Below are 23,753 nucleotides of genomic sequence, written 5' to 3' on the forward strand. Positions count from 1 at the left end.
TTAAAGCTCAACATTCAGAAAACGAAGATCATGGCATCCGGTCCCATCACTTCATGGGAAATAGATGGGGAAACAGTGGAAAGAGTGTCAGACTTTATTTTTGGGGGCTCCAAAATCACTGCAGATGGTGACTGCAGCCGTGAAATTAAAAGATGCTTACTCCTTGGAAGGAAAGTTATGACCAACCTAGATAACATATTCAAAAGCAGGGACATTACTTTGCCAACAAAGGTCCGTCTAGTCAAGGCTATGGTTTTTCCTGTGGTCATGTATGGATGTGAGAGTTGGACTGTGAAGAAGGCTGAGCGCCAAAGAATTGATGCTTTTGAACTGTGGTGTTGGAGAAGACTCTTGAGAGTCCCTTGGACTGCAAGGAGACCCAACCAGGCCATTCTGAAGGAGATCAGCCCTGGGATTTCTCTGGAAGGAATGATGCTAAAGCTGAAACTCCAGTACTTTGGCCACCTCATGCGAAGAGTTGACTCATTGGAAAAGACTCTGATGCTGGGAGGGATTGGGAGCAGGAAGAGAAGGGGATGACAGAGGATGAGATGGCTGGATGGCATCACTGACTCGATGGACATGAGTCTGAGTGAACTCCGGGAGTTGGTGATGGACAGGGAGGCCTGGCATGCTGCAATTTACGGGGTCGCAGAGTTGGACACGACTGAGCGACTGAACTGAACTGAACTAATGGGGAAAAAACTATTAAAAACACAAACATATGGAGGCTAAACAACACGCTTCTGAACCGACAAATCACAGAAGAAATCAAAAAAGAAATCAAAATAGGCATAGAAATGAAAGAAAATGAAAACACAACAACCCAAAACCTAGGAGATTCAGTAAAATCAGTGCTAAGGGAAAGGTTCATAGCAATACAAACTTATGTCAAGAAACGAGAGAAAAATCAAATAACCTAACTTTACACCTAAAGCAACTAGAAAAAGAAGAAATGAAGAACCCCAGGGTTAATAGAAGGAAAGAAATCATAAAAATTAGGGCAGAAATAAGTGAAAAAGAAACAAAGGAGACTATAGCAAAAATCAACAAAACTAAAAGCTGATTCTTCGAGAAGATAAATAAAATAGACAAACCATTAGCCAGACTTATCAAGAAAACAAAAAAAGGAGAAGAATCAAATTAACAAAATTAGAAATGAAAATGGAGAAATCACAACAGACAACACAGAAATACAAAGGATCATAAGAGACTACTACCAGTAACTATATGCTAATAAAATGGACAACCTGGAAGAAATGTACAAATTCTTAGAAAAATATAACCTTCCAAAACTGCACCAGAAAGAAATAGAAAATCTTAACAGACCCATCACAAGCATGGAAATTGAAAATGTAGTGAAAATTCTTCCAACAAACAGAAGCCCAGGACCAGATGGCTTCACAGCTGAATTCTACCAAAAATTTAGAGAAGAGCTAACATCTATCCTACTCAAACTCTTCCAGAAAATTGCAGAGGAAGATAAACTTCCAAACTCATTCTATGACACTACCATCACCCTAATACCAAAACCAGACAAAGATGCCACAAAGAAAGAAAACTACAGGCCAATATCACTGATGAATATAGATCCAAAAATCCTTAACAAAATCCTAGCAAACAGAATCCAACAACATATTAAAAAGATCATACATCATGACCAAGTGGGTTTTATCCCAGGGATGCAAGGATTCTTCAATATTCACAAATCAATCAATGTGATACACCACATTAATAAATTAAAAAATACAAACCATATGATTATCTCAATAGATGCAAAGAAAGCCTTTGACAAAATTCAACATCCATTTATGATAAAAACCCTCCAGAAAGTAGGCATAGAAGGAACATACCTCAACATAATAAAGCCATATATGATAAACCATAGCAAACGTTATTCTCAATGGTGAAAAATTGAAAGCATTTCCCCTAAAATCAGGAACAAGACAAGGGTGCCCACTCTCACCTCTACTATTCAACATAGTTTTGGAAGTTTTAGCCACAGAAATCAGAGAAGAAAAAGAAATAAAATTAATCCAGACTGGAAAAAAAGAAGTAAAACTCTCACTGTTTGCAGATGACATGATCCTCTACATAGAAAACCCTAAAGACACCACCAGAAAATTACTAGAGCTAATCAATGAATATAGTAAAGCTGCAGGATATAAAATTAACACACAGAAATCCCTTGCATTCCTATATACCAACAATCAGAAAACAGAAAAGGAAATTAAGGAAACAATTCCATTCACCATTGCAGTGAAAATAATAAAATACTTAGGAATAAATCTACCTAGGCAATGGCACCCTACTCCAGTACTCTTGCCTGGAAAATCCCATGGACGGAGGAGCCTGGTGGGCTGCAGTCCATGGGGTCGCTAAGAGTCAGATACAACTGAGTGACTTCACTTTCACATTTCACTTTCATGCATTGGAGAAGGAAATAGCAACCCACTCCAGTGTTCTTACCTGGAGAATCCCAGGGACGGGAGCGTGGTGGGTTGTGGTCTATGGGGTCACACAGAGTCGGACACGACTGAAGTGACTTAGCAATAGCAGTAGCAGTAAAGAAACAAAAGACCTATATATAGAAAATTATAAAACACTGATGAAAGAAATCAAATAGATGGATAAATATACCATGTTCATGGATCAGAAGAATCCGTATAGTGAAAATGAGTATATTACCCAAAGCAATCTATAGATCCAATGCAATTCCTATCAAGCTACCAACAGTATTTTTCAGAGAATCAGAACAAATAATTTCACAATTTGTATGGAAATACAAAAAACCTCGAATAGCCAAAGCAATCTTGAGAAAGAAGAATGGAACTGGAGGAATCAACCTTCTTGACTTCAGGCTATCCTACAAAGCTACAGTCATCAAGACAGTATGGTACTGGCACAAAGACAGAAATACAGAGCAATGGAACAAAATAGAAAGCCCAGAGATAAATCCACACACCTTTGGACACCTTATTTTTGACAAAGTAGTCAAGAAAATACAGTGGAGAAAAGATAATCTCCTTAACAAGTAGTGCTGGGTAAACTGGTCAACCACTTGTAAAAGAATGAAACTAGAACACTTTCTAACACCATACACAAAAATAAACTCAAAATGGATTAAAGATCTAAATGTAACACCAGAAACTATAAAAATCCTAGAGGAAAACATAGGCAAAACACTCTCTGACATAAATCACAGCAGGATCCTCTATGACCCACCTCCCAGAGTAATGGAAATAAAAGCAAAAATAAACAATTGAGACCTAATTAAACTTAAAAGCTTTTGCACAAGGTGAAAAGCAAGATGAAAAAAGACACCCTTCAGAATGGGAGAAAGTAATAGCAAGTGAAGCAACTGATAAAGAATTAATCTCAAAAATATACAAGCAGCTCATGCAGCTCAATTCCAGAAAAATAAATGACACAATCAAAAAAAATGAGCCAAAGAACTAAACAGACATTTCTCCAAAGAAGACATACAGATGGCTAACAAACACATGAAAAGATGCTCAACATCACTCATTATCAGAGAAATGCAAATCAAAACCACAGTGAGGTACCATCTCATGTCAGTCAGAATGGCTGCTATCAAAAAATATACAAACAATAAATGCTGAAGATGGTGCAGATAAAGGAAACATTTTTACACCGTAGGTGGGAATGCAAACTAGTACAGCCACTATGGAGAACAGTGTGGAGATTCCTTAAAAAACTGGAAATAGAACTGCCATACGACCCAGCAATCCAACTGCAGGGCATATACACCGAGGAAACCAGAATTGAAAGAGACACGTGTACCCCAATATTCATTGCAGCACTATTTACAATAGCTAGTACATGGAAGCAACTTAGAGGCCCATTGGCAGAGTAATGGATAAGAAAGCAGTGGTACATATAGACAATGGAATATTACTCAGCTATTGCATTTGAATCAATTCTAATTAGGTGGATGAAACTGGAGCCTATTATACAGAGTGAAGTAAGTCAGAAAAAACCACCAATACAGTTTATTATGCACATATATGGAATTTATAAAGATGGTAACGATGACCCTATATGTGAGACAGCAAAAGAGACACAGATGTAAAGAACAGACTTTTGTACTCTGTGGGAGAAGGCAAGGGTGGGATGATTTGAGAGAATAGCAATGAAACATGGATATTACTGTATGTGAAATAGATCACCAGTCCAGGTTCAATGCGTGAGACAGGGTGCTCAGGGCTGGTGCACTGGGATGACCCTGAGGGATGGGATGGGGAGGGAGGTGGGAGGGGAGTTCAGGATGAGGAACACATGTACACCCATGGCTGATTCATGTCAATGTACAGCAAAAACCACTACAATATTTTAAAGTAATTAGCCTCCGATTAAAATAAATAAATTAATTAAAAAAAAGAAAATGTACACTATTTAAATAGCTAGAAATGTAACACCAGGTTCTTATCTTTCTGTGTCAATCTACTCTTCCTTTCCTAATGATAAGTTATTTTAAAATACTGCTTATGTTGTACTGCTGAATTCTATGACTGTCGCAAAAAAAGTTTGGGGGGAGGCACTCTGATGCCTTCCTGGGGGTCCATTTGCCTTCAATAATGATTACATGAGGTGAGTAAATGCATTCAAGGGAAGTTGTTTAGGGGCAAGGTGAGCTTTAAAGTGCTTTTTCATGTCTCTTAAGATAGTGCTTAACTATTTTAAGTCAGCTTGACTAGTTGAGTATGAAGCATTTTTGTTCTGAGAACCAAATAAAAAATGAGAAAAGAATGCAATGAAAATAAATAAAATCTTTAAAGCTCTAAAACCAGGAATTTCCTTACATGTGGTTAGCTTAAACTGATGCTAGATGTACCAGCAAATTTGGAAAACTCACAGCACTGGAAAAGATCAGTTTTCATTTCAATCCCAAAGAAAGGCAATGCCAAAGAATTCTCAAACTATCACACAATAGCACTCATCTCACACGCTAGCAAAGTAATGCTCAAAATTCTCTGAGCCAGGCTTCAACAGTACGTGAACCATGAACTTCCAGATGTTCAAGCTGGATTTAGAAAAGGCAGAGGAACCAGAGATCAAATTGCCAACATCCGTTGGATCATCGAAAAAGCAAGAGAGTTCCAGAAAACATCTACTTCTGCTTTATTGACTATGCCGAAGCCTTTGACTGTGTGGACCACAACAAACTGTGGAAAATTCTTAAAGAGATGGGAATACCAGACCACCTGACCTGTCTCCTGAGACATCTGTATGCAGGTCAGGAAGCAACAGTTAGAACTGGACATTAAACAGACTGGTTCCAAATAGGGAAAAGAGTACATCAAGGCTGTATATTGTCACCCAGCTTATTTAACTTATATGTAGAGTACAATATGAGAAACTCCGGGCTAAATGAAGCATAAACTGGAATCAAGATTTCCGGGAGACATATCAATAACCTCAGATATGCAGATGACACCACCCTTAGAGCCGAAAGCGAAGAAGAACTAAAGAGCCTCTTGAAGAAAGTGAAAGAGAAGAGTGAAAAAGTTGGCTTAAAGCTCAACATTCAGAAAACGAAGATCATGGCATCTGGTCCCATCACTTCATGGCAAATAGATGAGGAAACAATGGAAATAGTGGCAGACTTTAGTTTGGGGGGCTCCAAAATCACTGCAGATGGTGACTGCAGCCATGAAATTAAAAGATGCTTACTGCTTGTAGTAAAAGTTTTGACCAACCTAGACAGCATATTAAAAAGCAGAGACATTACTTTACCAACAAAGGTTCGTCTAGTCAAAGCTATGGTTTTCCAGTAGTCATGCATGGATGTGAGAGTTGGACTATAAAGAAAGCTGAGCGCCAAAGAATTGATGCTTCTGAACTCTTGAGAGTCTTTTGGATTGCAAGGAGATCCAGCCAGTCCAGGACTGGTGCTGAAGTTGAAACTCCAATACTTTGGCCACCTGATGTGAAGAACTGACTCATTAGAAAAGACCTTGATACTGGGAAAGATTGAAGGCAGGAGAAGAAGGGGACGACAGAATGAGATGGTTGGATGGCATCACAGACTCAGTGGACATGAGTTTGAGTAAACTCAGGGATTTGGCGATGGACAGGGATGCCTGGCATGCTGCAGTCCATGGGGTCGCAAACAGTTGGACATGACTGAGCCACTGAACTGAACTGAACTGTACCTGTGAAACCTGCATCTATCTTTTCATAAAGCACCCGTCTTATTCAGAGGGTAGGCTGACTATATGAAGGAGGAGAAGGCTAACCCCTGGTTATAACAGTCCTTAGAGTAGTTGTGGAAAGGGAAATGATTTGCTTTTGATCACATAGTGGTAGAGCAGACTAGCATTGGTGCATTTTGTGAGATAAGAACCTGAAAGACAGGACTAATTATTAACAGAAAGAAGTTACACATCAAGGAACTAAAGCCTTCTCTCTTAGTTTTAAGGCTGCTATTACCTTCCTTTCTCCTTTCTTCTCTCCCCTATGTTTGCACTTTAAATAACAGGTCGTTTAATGTTAAGTATGATAGGTGCTTGGTATGATCATTATAGATGGCTCAGTGGTAAAGAATCCACCCTCATTACAGGAGGCACAGAAGACATGGGTTCAATCCCTGGGTTGGGAATTTCCCCTGGAAGAGGAGATGGCACCCCACTCCAGTATTCTTGCCTGGAAAATATCATGGGCAGAGGAGTCTGGTAGACTGCAGTCTATAGGGTTGCAAAGAGTCAGACACAGAGTGACTGAGTGCACACATGCACATTATACAAGTATAAAAGTATTTTCTACTAATAATCTGGATTACTTGGTGATCTTACTTTTTGAAGCTATCAGTGTTACCAAAAACTAATATCACATTTTAAGTATGAATCTAAATATCCTCTAACATTTGAGAGGATCATGGCCACTTAACAGATGTCTAAATACTTAAAAGCTATAACTCAAGCTAGAAATACTAAATTATGTTCTATCCTTCCTAAAGATAGGAAGGCCAGGTTTGAAATATGAGTTCTCAGATCCTCAGAATTTTGTAAAAGTACTGTGCCACTAACAGATTGGGCCACTAATGGATCTCCACTTGATGGAATTTTGAGTGGGAAGTCATGGTGGGGCAATGTCAGCCCTGACTCAATGGCCCCTTTCACTTCTCTTTCTATACCCTATTACATTCTATGGTGCACATGACCTCAAACAGGAGTGTGAACCCCTCATCTTGTATATTCAAGTTCCATACATATCTGCAAACAGTTGACCCTTGTCTGCATCTTGGGCCTGGGGAGAGCACCTTGGTGTCATGATCTTCCTTCAGGAGGATGAACCTCAGACACAGCCGGCACAGGATCAGGGCATTTGGGAGAATATTCCTGGTGTAAATTACCTGGAGTGTAGTTTAGAAGGGAGATCCCTTTGCCTTGTGGCTGCCTTGCTCAGTGAGGATGGATGTGGTAAGAGAAGGCAAAGGGGGTCCTCAAGTATGGAGTCTGGGAAAGAGGCACCTGTTGCCTGTTTCTAAGGACAGGAATGAATGAACATATCAAAAACTTTGTAAAAAGTGAAATCACATATAACATGAAGTGATTTAGTAGTTAATTTCTTAAAGCTTGACTCCTTTACAAATAACTAGTACTGGATATGAAAACAGTGGGAAAACAAACTTCTCATTATAATTAACCATTAAAATTTTATGAGCGCAATCTCATAAGGTTAGACTAGGAATTTCTGATATTTTACATAAGGTACATTTAAATAATAGACTTTGAAAAAACATTATAGGACTACACGAGTCTCCTATTTTGAGATAGAAATGTGAACATCCTTCATAGCTGATCTTCATCTTATATTTGAGTCTGTTTTATAATATGAGAGTATGTGTGAACATAGAATTATTAATAAATTCTCAGTATAAAATATAAATGTATTTCTATCAGCTTTGCCTTTATTTTCTTTTCAGTTTTTTATATGGTGTCAGTTTTTTCAATTACTTGCACAGAGAAAACAAAACTGGCAAAGAAGGAAAATAATCTCTCCCAAGAATCAGTTATATCCTAATTTCAGAGGAATCCCAATGTATTATTCCAGAAGGTCAAGTTCATTCATGGTAAACTGCTTCATAGAGTAGATTCACCAAGACAATTGATATTTTTTAGGACTTTCTTTGTTTCCAGTAGCAGTTTGTATTTTTCAAACATGTATTGCTTAATGTTTCAACATACAGTTTTTTCTTCTTCATGACTTTTTACTTCCTTCATTTCCCTAAAAAGCTTTAAAAATGTTACCTACTGAAAAAGGATTATATGTAAGTCGTGGTTCCTGATCCTGCAAGTATAGAGTAGATTATACAACTATTCTGTGCTCTGTAAGACTGGTTTTAGGTAAGGGTCAATATAGGAAGCTCTGCTTTTTTGTATATTTGACGTTTATTGAACATTTATTAGATGCATATCCATTGTCATAGGCAATGGATGCATGGGAATATAAACAGAGAAATAATAATTTCTGAATAATAATTTCTGAATAAAAACCTTTATCAGTCATTCTCAAAGTGTGGGCCCTCAACAAGCAGCATCAGCAACACCTGGGAATTTGTTTGAAGTGCAGATTCTTGGGTCCCAACTTAGTCCTAATAAAATCAGAATTTCTAGGTGCAGAGTACAAATTTATTTTTATTTATTTGACAGTCCTTCCAGATGTATCTGATGCATGCCAAAGCTTAAGAATCACTGTTCTGTGTATTATTGAAAGCTGTTAAATTATAAAAGTATATTTATGGTCTAATAAACATACATTTATTTAACATCTCTTGCATGCCAAGCCCTCTGGGTATACAGAATGAAGTAAGAAATGGTCCCTGCCCTCAAAGAGGTCATAGTCTATTTGGGCACACATATCTACCATGAGCCAAGCTTTGTGTTAGCTTTTCAGTGGAGTATATGAGAAGAAAAAGTGTATATGTACACACATATATGTATGTGTGTATATATATATATATATATATACACACATATATATATACACACCCACCCTGATATATATATATATATGTATGTATGTATGTATATCAGTATGAGTAAATATAGCATTTCAAAGAATGATAAAAATGTTATTTTTGAGAGAAAATGTTTCAAAATGATTTAAAATCGTTGTGAATAATAGAATCACAATTCTAATATTGTTATTTTTTACTTTTAGAATAAAATGTATTTGAATTTTTATGTTATTGTTGAGAAGTACACTTGTAACTAAATGGAAATTTTTTGCTCATTGTTTTTCAAAGGTTATTAAGGAGGTTTACAGTTGACCAAAAGTTAATTGTGCTTTAATGAGAATAATCAATATTTCTTTTTTAATAGTTGAAAGAAGAAGAAGATATAATATTAACTACCGAATCAAGGAGCTTGGCACTCTTATTCCAAAGTCTAATGATCCGTGAGTTCAATAATCATTTCTTAATTATGTTATGGTTTCAATACTACACAAAACAGGTGGGAGGGAAGAGGTGGAGGGGTGAACCAATGCTGAGTAAAGTAAGCAGCTTATGGTAAAGACAAGGCTACTACTGGTGTCATTTTAAAATATCTACTCAAGGCTGATAATTATTAAACATCAGACATCAAAATTGTTACTAACACTTATCCTATTGAGCTTTAGGAAATAAGTAAATTATTTCTTCTTAGTACATAACAAATCTTTCTGTATGGCACCAATATTTTCAAATGTAGTGATAGTAACATACTCTCATGATATCAACTAGAATCCTCAATTTATAGTTATAGCAATTCTTCCAATTTAAGATTTATATGTACATGAAAATTGGAATGTTGAATTCTCAGAGGTTCCAAAATTCAAGCAAAAAATATACACGCAAAAAATAAGAATTGTAAAAACATGCTTATTGATATTAGTCAATAATTTGTTGTTGTAATTAAATTTTCAGCTAGGTTTTGATGCCATATAGTTACAAAGTCAGTTGAACTAGATGTTTGAGGTTGTAAATTTCAAGAAATAGTTGATTAATCAAAATGTCAATTTACCATGTTTCTCTAAAACCATGAAAACATTGTAGCATTAATAAGGACTTGAAAAAAAAAATGTTTTGTTCGGACAGAATTGGACTCTCCAAACACTGGCATTATCTGTTATTCAGAAATGATGAGGTTTGATACAGTGGTTTTTGTGAAAAGTGAAAGTCCTCTTTCCCTAAATGCAAATGTGCTATTCACTCAGATGATTCAGTCATTTATAATGGAGGAAATGCCATATATTTATTCTTATGGGCATAGTAGATAATGAAGGCTTCTTGAGTAGAATGGCAGAAAGAACACTGGATGGGGAGTCTGAAGAGCTTAATCTTGGCTAGGATCCACCACTAACTTTTCAAATCTTTTGAAGTCTCTCAGCATGCAACTCTTTCTATTAGCAGAACAGAACACCCATTTTCTAGATAAAAATTTAACACTTAAAACATAAATGCACATTTATTTGCCAAACATTTGATATAAGGTCAAGACTTTGTTGTTCGAATATATGTTTCAATTTTCTGACTTACATAAACTGCACAAAAATATATAGTCTATTTTAATTTCTTGTAGATAAAACAAAAACCTAAGTGCCAACACCTAAGTGTAGATGGATTTTTTAAATGATGCATCCTAATTTGTAACAGCATATTTTTAGCAAACTATCTTACTGACATTTTACTTTATTTTTTCTGAGGCTTTTAATATATTTTTCCTAAAAAACAAGAGCTGTTTTTATAAATGCTTTTTTCTTATTTTGTATTCATATTTCATTAGTTAACATATATCATTTAGTTATACTATCACAATAACAAGTACAACGGGCATTCATTTAACACCCTGTCAGTAAGCACTGTCACCAGAAGGATAACAGAAGTACCTGGGTGTCTCAGAAGGTAGCCTAGTGGCCTCTATTATCTACTTTGTCTGACAACAGTCAGTGAGCATCACAAAGGGAATGGAGAACATTAATTAATCCTGAAAGTGATCAGATAAAAGTCAGTTAAGAGAGCTTCTCTTGTAACTGATAGAGCTAACTCACAGTGCCAGGGCCAGGTTATATGAAGAAAACAAACGATAAGACTGTAAGATTAAGACTATGAACCCTGACTGAACATCTTTCGATATCACCATGCCTATAAAGCACGACTTATGGATGGAGTTTTATAAAAATAAAATAAAATAATATGTATAACCTCAAAAATGATAAAGCTTATGTGAGGGGTAATTATTACTCTATACTTTTATAGAGTAGCTATGGCTATAAAATGGCGGTTCTAATTCATTGTCAAGAAAAAGGGATGGCAAAATTTTCATTGTTAAGACCAAAGGATGGCAAATTTTTTCTTTAAAGGGTCAGATAGTAATTATTTCAAGCTTTGTGAGCATAAAGTCTGACAATTACTCAACTCTGCCATTGTAGCATGAAAGCTGCTGCTGCTGCTAAGTAGCTTCAGTCATGTCCGACTCTATGCGACCCCATAGACGGCAGCCCACCAGGCTCTGCCGTCCCTAGGATTCTCCAGGCAAGAACACTGGAGTGGGTTGCCATTTCCTTCCCCAATGCATGAAAGCGAAAAGTGAAAGTGAAGTCGCTCATTCGTGTCCGGCTTTTCGCGACCGCATAGACTGCAGCCTACCAGGCTCCTCCATCCATGGAATTTTCCAGGCAAGAGTACTGGAGTGGGTTGCCATTGCCTTCAGACATAGACAATATGTATATGAAAGAGGATGACTGCATCTGATGAAACTTTATTGACAAAAGCAGGCTGTGGACTGATCTAGAATAAGGAAAATCAGTTTATCCATAATCACATGTGAAAGGGACCATAGTTGGGGAAGCTTCATTGTAAGCTTTCTTAAGTGGTTTTCTCGTCTTTGTATATTTCAGAAAGGAGAATTAGTAATTGTTTTAATTCTATCGTATCATATGTAGACACTGGAAATATAAAAGTATTATATATTATACATATTAGGAGGATAGTAATACCTCATGAAAACTTTGTTGCAGTTTTATGTACAATGTATGCACTAGGTCACAATAGAAAACACATTTCTTATGGCAGATGCATTTGAAAGAGTGGGAAAACCACAAATTTGCAAAAACAGTGCTAAATAGAGACAGGAGACCTAGATCCCAACTTCTAAACACATGCGTTTGGGCAAGCAGAAAGAACTCTGAAGCTTTGGTTCTACTGGATCAGTTCTTCTTCAGTTCTTGTCTTGTACACTCTCCAGACGTGAGAGTGGACCAACCCCTGTAGGAGTGGTCTAGACTTGCTCAGTTTCCCTCTTTATATCTTTTGTTACTTCCTCTTTGGTAGTTCTGGGGGCTTGATTGGTTGTGCTTCATGCCAATGAGGCATGAACCAGATACCAGTCAGGGAAGAGGGTAAGAAGAGGACATTATGCAAGTGAAGCATGACCTCAGTGTTGAATCAGGGAAAGGAGTGTCAGTATGTTCTCCCATAACTGTTTTTGACCACTATTTCGGACTGCCGTTTTGGGCCCTGTTTCCCTCTTCTAACTAGCCAGCAGTTCTAAAAAGGCTCTGAATGCCTTTCCAGCTCATGACTGGAATAAACTTAGGATTTGGTCTAGGAAGGGCTTCCCTTGTGGCTCAGCTGGTAAAGAATCTGCCTGCAATGGGGGAGACCTCGGTTCGATCCCTGGGTTGGGAAGATCTCCTGGAGAAGGGAAAGGCTACCCACTCCAGTATTCTGGCCTGGAGAATTCCATGGACTCTGTAGTCCATGGAGTCACAAAGAGTTGGACATGACTGAGTGACTTTCACTTTCACTTGTTTTAGGAAATGAAAGCTAATACCTGAAGGTGTTTTGAATTCTATGAAGTTGCCATTTTTGTGTATCAAAAACTTTCAGAAATTTTTACTTCTTTCGTCTTTCCTGGATCAAAATAGTATGGTCAGAAGGAAAACAAATAGTAAACAGTTATAGTTGAGATAAATATGTTGAGAAAATGAAATGAAAAACACACTACCAGGGAATGATAATATCTTAACCATTAGTGAAAAATCAAACCAAACAGAACTAACAAATAAGAAGGTGAAACATTTCTACAGATGTGTGATAGTATCTACTTCATATGTGCTTTTTATTAATCATATTTATAAAAATCATATTTATAAATATAAACATGCTAGCAGAGCATGCCTTGTGCTATCAAATTATTATTTTTTCTACTTTTTTTTAAACTAGTTTGTCTACTTTTTTTATGACTTTTTCTACTTTTTTAGATATAAACCTAAAGGTTTTTTTTTTTTTCTACTAAACTGATTTTTTTATCTTCTACAGTCAAAACTTTCTTCTGCTTTTGTGTAAGAATGGCAGTTGAACTAGTAAATGAGACCTAATAAGACTTTCTAAATCAGAAGTTATAAAATACTGATCAAAGGAAGAAGAATCAGACCTCTCATGATGTTTGCTTTCTTTTCTTTTTTGTAATACTTTTAAGTGGATGTGTACTCCTAAAATGACAACAGATCATACATTTGCATAGTTTTGCCTGGCAGCATTCCTATTCTAACTTACATATTTCTAATACCTGCCTTAGCCCTACAGACATTCAAGGTTTTAACTTCCCCAAAGATTTAAGTTCTTCAAAATAAATTATTTTGTAGAAAATGATAAGCCACTATGAATATTCACTCCTTAGGCAAGTCTTTGTATGTGTTAATGTTTACAGTATACTGTCATATATAATGTTTTTAAGGCCTAACTGCTTGAAATTATCTTGGGAGATATAATTAATATATCTCTTTAACAACAGACTGGTTCCAAATAGGAAAAGGAGTATGTCAAGGCTGTACACTGTCAGCCTGCTTATTTAACTTATATGCAGAGTACATCATGAGAAACGCTGGACTGGAAGAAGCACAAGCTGGAATCAAGATTGCTGGGAGAAATATCAATCACCTCAGATATGCAGATGACACCACCCTTATGGCAGAAAGTGAAGAGGAACTCAAATGCCTCTTGATGAAAGTGAAAGTGGAGAGTGAAAAAGTTGGCTTAAAGCTCAACATTCAGAAAACGAAGATCATGGCATCTGGTCCCATCACTTCATGGGAAATAGATGGGGAAACAGTGAAAACAGTGTCAGACTTTATTTTTCTGGGCTCCAAAATCACTGCAGATGGTGACTGCAGCCATGAAATTAAAAGACGCTTACTCCTTGGAGGAAAGTTATGACCAACCTAGATAGCATATTCAAAAGCAGAGACATTACTTTGCCAACAAAGGTCCATCTAGTCAAGGCTATGGTTTTTCCAATAGTCATGTATGGATGTGAGAGTTGGACTGTGAAGAAGGCTGAGCACCGAAGAATTGATGCTTTTGAACTGTAGTGTTGGAGAAGATTCTTGAGAGTCCCATGGACTGCAAGGAGATCCAACCAGTTCATTCTAAAGGAGATCAGTCCTGGGTGTTCTTTGGAAGGACTGATGCTAAAGCTGAAACTCCAGTACTTTGGCCACCTCATGTGAAGAGTTGACTCACTGGAAAAGACTGATACTGGGAGGGACTGGGGGCAGGAGGAGGAGGGGACGACAGAGGATGAGATGGCTGGATGGCATCACTGAGTCGATGGATGTGAGTGTGAATGAACTCCGGGAGATAGTGATGGACAGGGAGGCCTGGCGTGCTGCAATTCGTGGGGTCACAGAGTCAGACACGACTGAGCGACTGAACTGAACTGAACTCAATATATTTGGAAAACAAAATATTTTAGGATGAAATCTCATACATTAAAATGGCTTTAAAATAGAGTAAACTTTTAAAAATTTAGTGAAATGACAACAAATAGATATTGTAGGAAAACCTTTGTGTGTTTCCCTTTTTTTAAAAATATTGATTGATTGATTTGGGCTTCCAAAATGGCTCCGTGGTAAAGAATCCACCTGCAAAGAAGGAGACACAAAAGATGTGGGTTTGATATCTGGGTTGGAAAAATCCCCTGGAGGAGTGCATGGCAACCCACTCCAGTATTCTTGCCTGGAGAATCCCAGGGACAGAGGAGCCTGGCGGGCTACAGTTCGTGGGGTTGCAAAGATTCGAACAGACTGAAGCAACTGATCGCATTTATTGATTTGGCTGCATCAGGTCTCAGTTGTGGTGTGTGGAACTTAGTTGCCCCACAGAATGTGGGATCTTAGTTTCTTGACCAGAGATTGAACCCGTATCATTGGAAGGTGACTGCTTGTCCACTGCACTACCAAGAAGTCCCCATTGTGTGTTTCCTACCAAAACTTCGAATATTTATTTTAGACCTAAATAAACAGTACCTTAAATTTCAAAGCTGGCGAGAATATTGTTTTCATCATATTCCTTCTGTCCTTCTAATTTTTTCTTTCCATGAGAAGAAATGAAACAAAATTATGAGGCATATACCAGTCAGATTTTTCAAACTATATTTTTCTACTTCTGAGTACTTAGTAAATACATATTAAGTTGCATGTATTTCAAGTAGATCACATAAACTAAAATCACATGCAGTGAAATGTCTTTTAAAAATTTTCCTACAAGCTTACTTTCTGTTATATCAAAACAAATCTCATTATTCTAAGTTGAAAATTCACCCAGATTTTTCAGCTGTTCTGATTAACTTTTAGCAATTAGCTTGGCCTTATTCTCCATATATATTACCAATTGTCAGATAGTATTAAATTGATTGATATATGTTTTTAGACATTAAAATAAGTAGCCAGTTCTATAATTCTGGATTTATCATTTTTCTCATTTAAAAATAAGTTTTAATAAAATATTTTTCTATGCTATAGCCTGAAGATTATCAGCAATATTTAATTGTATTTACTTACCATAAACTTATTTAAAAATAGATATATAGCTTTTTATAAAAAATGTGTTGATGCTTTTGTGTGGGAAAATTTGCCTTATGAATCTAGAAAGTTTTGCTCTATTGCATAAAGTTGCCAAAATGATTTGTTTCACAATTACTCAGGATCACCATTCAGGACAGACACGGGACCTTATTTTTTTTCCCTAGAAGCATAAAAGCAACCTTATAGAAAGTATGTTAAAAGATTGGTACATATGAAATGATCTTAAAAAATTTAGGCTTAAGTCTTCAGTAATGTACATTTCCTAGTTCATTAATGCAGAAATACTGCACATAGATTTTAATCTCGGAGTTAATAATAAAAGCAATTTTCACTAAAAATATAAAAACTGTAATGGTAGAATCATGATATTGCATTTAGCTCTCCCACAAAAAGTCACTTTATTACTTTCTTTTGACACTTATTTTCATTCTGGGATTAATTTTACTATATAAGGGCTTCTTAACTATTCTATTAAAATTTCTATTCAGAAGCAATAATATCTAAGAGTGAATAATAGTCATGTAAATCATTATTTCATATTAATGTAAAAGATTTTGTAAGTTCTTATGAATTCTGCTGACATGCACAATTGTGAAAAGGTTATCTCTCCGTTCTACAGTGATATGCGCTGGAACAAAGGAACCATTCTAAAAGCATCAGTGGAGTACATCAAGTGGCTACAAAAAGAACAACAGAGAGCTCAAGAATTAGAACACAGACAGAAGAAATTAGAGCAGGCTAACAGGCGCCTTCTACTCCGCATTCAGGTTTTCATAAGAATGTTGCCATGAACCACGTACCTTACATATGACTTACCCATCATCAGTTCTATTCATTGGTCTTGTTTCTTTTTTTCTTACTAACAATTGTTTTTTGCCTTCTCAAGGATAATTTTTATTGCCTTTTAGAAGTTCACAAATTAGACTGATTCAATTAGGTTTTGATTAGAAATCTAGGATCAAGCTGGCTTTAAAAATATATAAGGAATGACAATAACTAATTGCAAAATGCATAAAATAGAACCAATTTTATAAACACACAAATATTATCCCAGTCAAAAAATAATAGTAAATAGGATCTTTGTTTCTTTCGATAATATTGGACATTAAATTTTCCTCTCCCTCTTTTATTTGTTTAGTAACACTGCTATGGATTTTGTAGCCTTAAGGCATATTGTGCTAATTTATATTAAGTCACTTCTCATCTTCTTATGTGACACAAAATCTCAAAATATAGATTTTCATAACTCTCAATAATTTTTTCTTTATATATGTGAACAAGCTTATTGCCAGGTAAAACACTTGTTTCCATAAAATGGTCTTATATTGAGAAATTAATCAGGAAGAATAACTGAAAGATTTCTACTATCTCCAAATAGTTGTCTTGTAGTCTGAGCCACTGTGAGACCATTATATGTCATGTATTCTTTTAACGAACAAATGGGGGAGGAATTTTTTAAGAAATCTGAGTATTTTCCTCAGGATTATTTTTCAGGCATTAGAAACATACCACACTCTGTTATTTGCAAAGAGTATTTCTAATTTATACTACTCTTCATGTTGAGTGCTTGTTAAATCTATTTCTGACTTACTGTCTAGAGTTGAGTTTACTATCAAAGTCATTATTTAACTATTCTTGTTTGATATTGCAGGAACTAGAAATACAGGCTCGTGCTCATGGTCTGCCAACCCTGGCTTCACTTGTCACAGTTGATTTAGGTGCTCACATCACCAAACAGACCCATCTAGAGCAGAATTCAGGAGACTATTGCCAACAATTGGTTCTGTCTCAGGGGACAAGCCCTGAACTCTGTGATCAAGCTATGGCCTTCTCCGATCCTTTGTCACACTTCACAGATTTATCATTTAGTGCAGCTTTGAAAGAGGAACAAAGATTGGATAACATGCTACTGGATGACACAGTATCTCCGTTTGGAACAGATCCTCTGCTATCTGCCATTTCTCCTGCAGTTTCTAAAGAGAGCAGTAGAAGAAGTAGCTTTAGCTCAGAAGATGGTGATGAGTTATAAAAAAATAAACAGGCTCAATTGATCAACTAGGAAGAAATTTTGTGCTGGTGCTATGCAATTACATTCTTGTTTCATATATTTCTCTCGCTTAATTTTTCTGAAGGGAATATATTGGTCATGAAACACTGATTGGTTAGAAACAGCAGAATTTACAGGAAGGACAAACACGGTGTTGAAGAATTATGGACAGAAAAAAAGTTGTTTTTTTTTTTTCTCTTTGACCACTAAGTCCAGATCTACTTAAATTTTGTTTTTCTGGAAAGAGGTACAACATAAGAAATAGCTCTCTACTGATGTTTTAAAAGTAGTCACTTAATGATATGCTATTGGAACTAACAGACTGCAAGAATAAACCTTCTGAAACATACAAACGTTTTTTTCCTTTTGAAACATGCAAACGTTTTCTTACTTACTTCCGTCTCTTTCCTATTCAAGCTCTGACTACATTAGTTTTCAAGAATCAAGATCAACAATCTGGTGGTTCATTGCCTTTCTCCATTGTCTGGTGGATATGTTGTCTAAAGTTCAAGTCTTGTAAAGGAACTAAATAAAAGATAGATTATCTACCACTTATAATTGAAGAGTAAATCTATAATAAACTCTAGAATTTTCCACAATAAAACACAGAAAATGTATAAAAAACTGGATTCTAAAGACTCAAATTCCCTTTGTCAGTTCAATTACACAAATTCTAAAAGCTTCTTTGCATATTTATAGAGAAGACACACATGGTCCAGAAAAGGAACACATTGAATCTTTTCCTCAAGAATATTGTCTGGAATTGTATCAATCACTTCACACAAATATACTCCCCCAAACAGGTACAAAGTGGAGAAAATATATGTTCTTTATTCCCCTTCGTTCTTCTGATTTTCTAATCAGCATCTGAAATTACATATTAGATTGTTTTTGCTTCATCAAGAAGAGATATTGTATAATAAGTCTCAGCAAATAAAATATTGAAAGTCCACCTAAAGGACAGTTTGTTAATTTGTTAAATAACACTTATCACTGTTTCAAAAACTGGATTTAAATTAATTAGTTGATACAGTGTTCCTTTGAATTCATGAAATATTGAAAATTGGATTGCCAACTGACAAAATAATTAGTAAAACAGGAAAGCTTTCTTACTACATTCAGCTCTGAGTAGAAGATATCTGCTATTCCTATAAGTACTTAAAGTACCTTATGATCTTTGTTAGCATTTAAGAACATTTATACCTATGGTGATTTACTCAATTTTTTTCTCTTCAGCTTCTTCAAAGCTTTGGGAATTGACTTACCAGGAATATTGCTCTGTTATTAGACCTGCATGAACAATCATCTGATCAATGAGCATTTAGGGAGAGATATTGAAAACTGCAATAAGTTTTATGAAAATATAGAACAGAAGAGCAAGATATGGTCTTACTCCTCGGGGAGTTAACGAGACTACATAAGAAACACAACAAAAGATGGAAGACTTTTAAAATTAAAGTCTACACGGTGTGGTATAAACTGCAAATACTGAAGTTCAGAAAAAATAAAATTGAAGGCTGGAGAATCCCAAAAGTGTGTGGGAAGAGCAGAATTTAAAACTTCTTTTAAAAAGCATACGTTTGGTGGAGGGGGGGCTATACAGGAGAATAATATCAACTAAATGATAAAATGAGAATAAGTTGGGAAAGCATCTTCATGAGACATTCATTAGAGAGATCTAGAAGACATCTGTTGGGAATCCTGAAAACTATTGACAACAACTTATGAAAGTCTCTTTGAAAACCAAGATGAAATAATGTAGTAGAAATATACATATATATTTAACCAGGAGGGATAAGTCTAAAAATTAAAATCCTGCTGTGTATTACTATGATTGAGATGTAGTCATTCATGAATATTAACTTTGGGATACATTTTTGAAAGGGTGCTTCAGGTTTTACTCACATGAAAAATACGTCATCACAAAATTTGAGACTTATTGCTAATTAAAGTGGACAAATACTAAATCCTTATGGTGTATTAATTATCTCAGGCTTGGTTTATAGCACCAATTCAGAGTTTGGAGATTTGAAATAATTTTCACTTTTTGACATGAAAAAACTCTTAATTATAGGAATAGTCATCAAAGCCAGATAGATAAATTCATCTGAAATAGGTCATGTGAAAGAAAGAATAAGATACATTTCCTCAAGAATTTGAGAACATTATATTGTTCAATTGCTAAGTCATGTCCAACTTTTTGTCACCTCATGGACTGCAGCAAGCCAGGCTCCCCTGTCCTTCACTATCTCCCGGAGTTTGTTCGAACTTATGTCCATTAAATTGGTGATGCCATTATATACTTTATTGCAAAATTCTACTTTATTATCTGAGTTGATAATTTAACATTGCAAATCATAGAGAAGGAATATATCTTAGAGTCAATGAAAAACACATCATTCTAGACAGAGGCTAATTTCTGTATAATTTTGCACATTATTCTAATTTCTTCATATTCTAGAAAAATCACACTATTGATGTCATTAATTTGTCATCATTTTCCATTCTGCTAAAATACTACTACTCAGCCCTGAAAGCCATTTCTCATAATCTCAGCTAGTGAATGGCTTGACACAAGATGGTAGAGTCTGGATGAGAGAGATCTGATAGAGGAAATATTTGCTGGAAAAGGTAATATTTGCTGCTACTTGCAGATTATAATAGCTATTAGGGGATTGTGAAATAGGTAATGGAATTTTAAAGACAGAGTAAAAGATAGTGTTTTATAACAGTCAACTGAAGTAGATTAAAAAAATTAATTTTAGTTCTTACTTTTGAAGGCCTTGAGAATTTATGGAAAGTTATAGACCTTCTCTCCAGAAAAATGCAGAGTTTATATGCTGCTGCTGCTGCTAAGTCACTTCAGTCGTGTCCGACTCTGTGCAACCCCATAGACGGCAGCCCACCAGGTTCCCCCGTCCCTGGGATTCTCCAGACAAGAACACGGGAGTGGGTTGCCATTTCCTTCTCCAATGCAGGAAAGTGAAAAGTGAGAGTGAAGTCTCTCAGTTGTGTCCAACTCTTAGCAACCCCATGGACTGCAGCCTACCAGGCTCCTATATGCAGCCCTAAATTTATATGCACTAAGGGTTTTGTAGGACTTCCTGTATATCTCCTTGGATCCCAGATGAAAAATTCTCACATCAAGAGCAAAGCATACAGTTAATGTCATATGTAATGAGGGAAGACGGAGCCCTAGTTATCTGAATATCATTATTCAAGCTCCAGAAATGATAAAGTTGCATTGGTAAGTGAAAGTGTACCAAACACTAGCTGCTTTCACTAAAAAAGTTGTGAATTCACTTATAAAATAGACCCTTTCCAACAACCCCTGTTATATATATGGCTCTGTCATATATTTACAGATTTATGGCTCAGTTTCTCTGTGATAATTAGATGTTGCAAGTATCTGACAATGACATTTTAAACTTATATATATGTATATATTTATCAAAGTAGAGATAAGATAAATTCATGGCAAATTATTTGGCTATCTAAGAATCAAGAATTATCCTTGGGAAAATCGATGCCTATAATATTTTTGCAGAAATGAGATGTACAACAGTACATGTGATTTAGGAGAAGTGAAGTTTCTCCGTTGTGTGCCACCTCTTTGCAATCCCATGGACTGTAGTCTACCAGGCTTCTCCATCCATGGAATTTTCTAGGCAAGATTACTGGAGTGGTTTGCCATTTCTTTCTCCAGGGCAACTTCCCTACCTGGGGATTGAACCCAGGTCTCCAGCACTGCAGGCAGACCCTTTACCCTCTGAGCCAACCAGGGAAGCCCACGTACAACAGTAAAATAGATATATTGTCTAAAATAATTTTATCACAATAAACATCAGCTATCACTGGACTATTAATACACAATTTAACCAAGTCTTGTTCATGCAAATAATTATATAATTGCTATCATAATAAAAAAGCTTTGCTAAAATGAAATAAAGCAATTTAAAAATTACTTTTATTTATTTTTCAAGATAAGGTCCCATGCAATCTTTTTTCTCTGAAGTATTGGCTTCCTTTCCCTGGATTCACATTAAACAACCCTTCCAACTCCTAATTATCTTAAAATAACAAGGACCACTTACAAGTAGATGTAGCTTTTTGTATGTTTTTTCTTTTTAGTGTTCTTTCTTCTTGAATTTTCCCCAGAACTGGAGAATATATATACAGATAATATTTCCTCAGTTTACAGATGTGAAGTCAGTGGATATGGCTTTCTATGTGTGAGTGCAAAAGTTCTAAGTAATAATCAGCCAGATGGACTGGGAACATTGAGAAGCAGACTTCCTCTACTTTTTAAACTCATTCTTTGCTACTCACATCACTGTAAATAAAATATTTAGTAGCTCTTTCTTTAAAAAATAAACACAATGAGTTTTTAAATTTGGTATGCTCATTTACCTTCATGTCAAGGGAGAAGTTAGATTTCACAAGGTAAAATATAATTTATTTTTTCTTTGTTTTGATAGATTGAGTCATAATGGAATTTTCTTATACTTCACTATCATGAAAATATTTTTTACTCTTATGATATTATGAAATTTTGATATTTTATAATGTCTCTAGGCTGATACTTACCTACCTTATAAGGTCTAAGATGTAGATGAAAACTGGAATTAGTTAATCATTTTGCTATGTTATCAACACTAGATCAGCCATCTGGGTCTCTTGAAAATACCTGAAGAACTGAATTTTGCTACAGTATTGATTATGGTATATCATATATCTGTTACATGGAATTACATCATTCGCCTTTCTGATGCCCTGCTTATTGATAAGTCCAAGATGTCAATTTGATTTAGTGTAAATTACATATACAGTGATTTCATTACATTTACTTAATAAATACTTAACACAAAATTTAGAGTGTTGCATATCTAATGCATCTTACAACCTTCCTGTAATAATTATTCATTGTATACATCAATATTTTATCATTTGTATGATTTCTAATTTGTATATGAAGTATTTAAAACCTGATAAAAATAATTTTCTTAAAATTTCTCTGTGCTACACTTGTTTTCTGTGAGAGTCAGACTATTTTAGTATATAAGAGATTATCCCAAAATAATTATTTTCATTAAAAAACTTCCCACTGGATTCAACCAATTTAATGATGAAATACTTTATCTGCTGTTTTATACATAAAAGGGAACTTTTTATCTTTTTGTTGTAAAGGGATTTGTGTAGGTATTTCTACATATTCAAATTTCTTTTGTGTTTTCTACTGATGAAATCTTCAGTTACATGTCTTTTTTCCCTACATTTATCTAACATGCTTCAAGAATAAAGTTAAAGACTTTTGTGTTTCCAATTCTACCTCTCCTATTCCTGCACTACCATTTCATTTCAAAAAATTCTGTATTCTCAATGCTGCTTTTTCCACAGAAATAAATTTTATTTGTATGACATTTAAAGCTGGTGATTATATATAACAGATAAAATAGAAAATATGCAAAATGTGCTGAAAGAATTATATGCAACCAGTTATATTATTCTTTATTACAGGAATACTGAAGTTTAAAAGCTAACTAAATTCAAGGATCTTACCTAAGAGCATTGAAGTTGCTTATGGCATAAAATGCTAAAATTAATTCAGCTATTTAATCTTAATAATAACAATGTAGTTAAAAATCTTTGACTTTAATAGGATTTTGTATATTTGAATAACTGAAATAATATTCCTATAATTTTGATCTAACATTGGTTGTATCAAGAAAAAATTGTTATTATAATAAGACTGTAGCATTTATAACTATTGCTATTTTTCATTTTTAATAGCAAAGTAATATGTCTTATTTTCTAAGAAAATAGCACTGGTGTT

General features: G+C 35.3%; 1 protein-coding gene across 9 annotated transcripts in view; it reads left to right on the top strand.

Moving 5' to 3' along the window:
- Window positions 1-18,478, top strand: part of TFEC (transcription factor EC) — a 217,473-nt gene extending 198,995 nt beyond the window's left edge. For 8 of the 9 annotated variants that reach the window (XM_059885686.1, XM_059885687.1, XM_059885691.1 and 5 more), the window contains 3 exons: window positions 9,348-9,423; window positions 16,493-16,640; window positions 17,525-18,478. In XM_059885686.1, the coding sequence (XP_059741669.1) occupies window positions 9,348-9,423; window positions 16,493-16,640; window positions 17,525-17,902 (602 nt within the window). In that variant the 3' untranslated portion in view covers window positions 17,903-18,478. 9 annotated transcript variants of the gene reach the window in all.
- The last annotated feature ends 5,275 nt before the right edge of the window (window positions 18,479-23,753 follow it).

This window comes from Bos taurus, chromosome 4 (assembly GCF_002263795.3).
Source record: "Bos taurus isolate L1 Dominette 01449 registration number 42190680 breed Hereford chromosome 4, ARS-UCD2.0, whole genome shotgun sequence".
NCBI lineage: Eukaryota > Metazoa > Chordata > Mammalia > Artiodactyla > Bovidae > Bos > Bos taurus.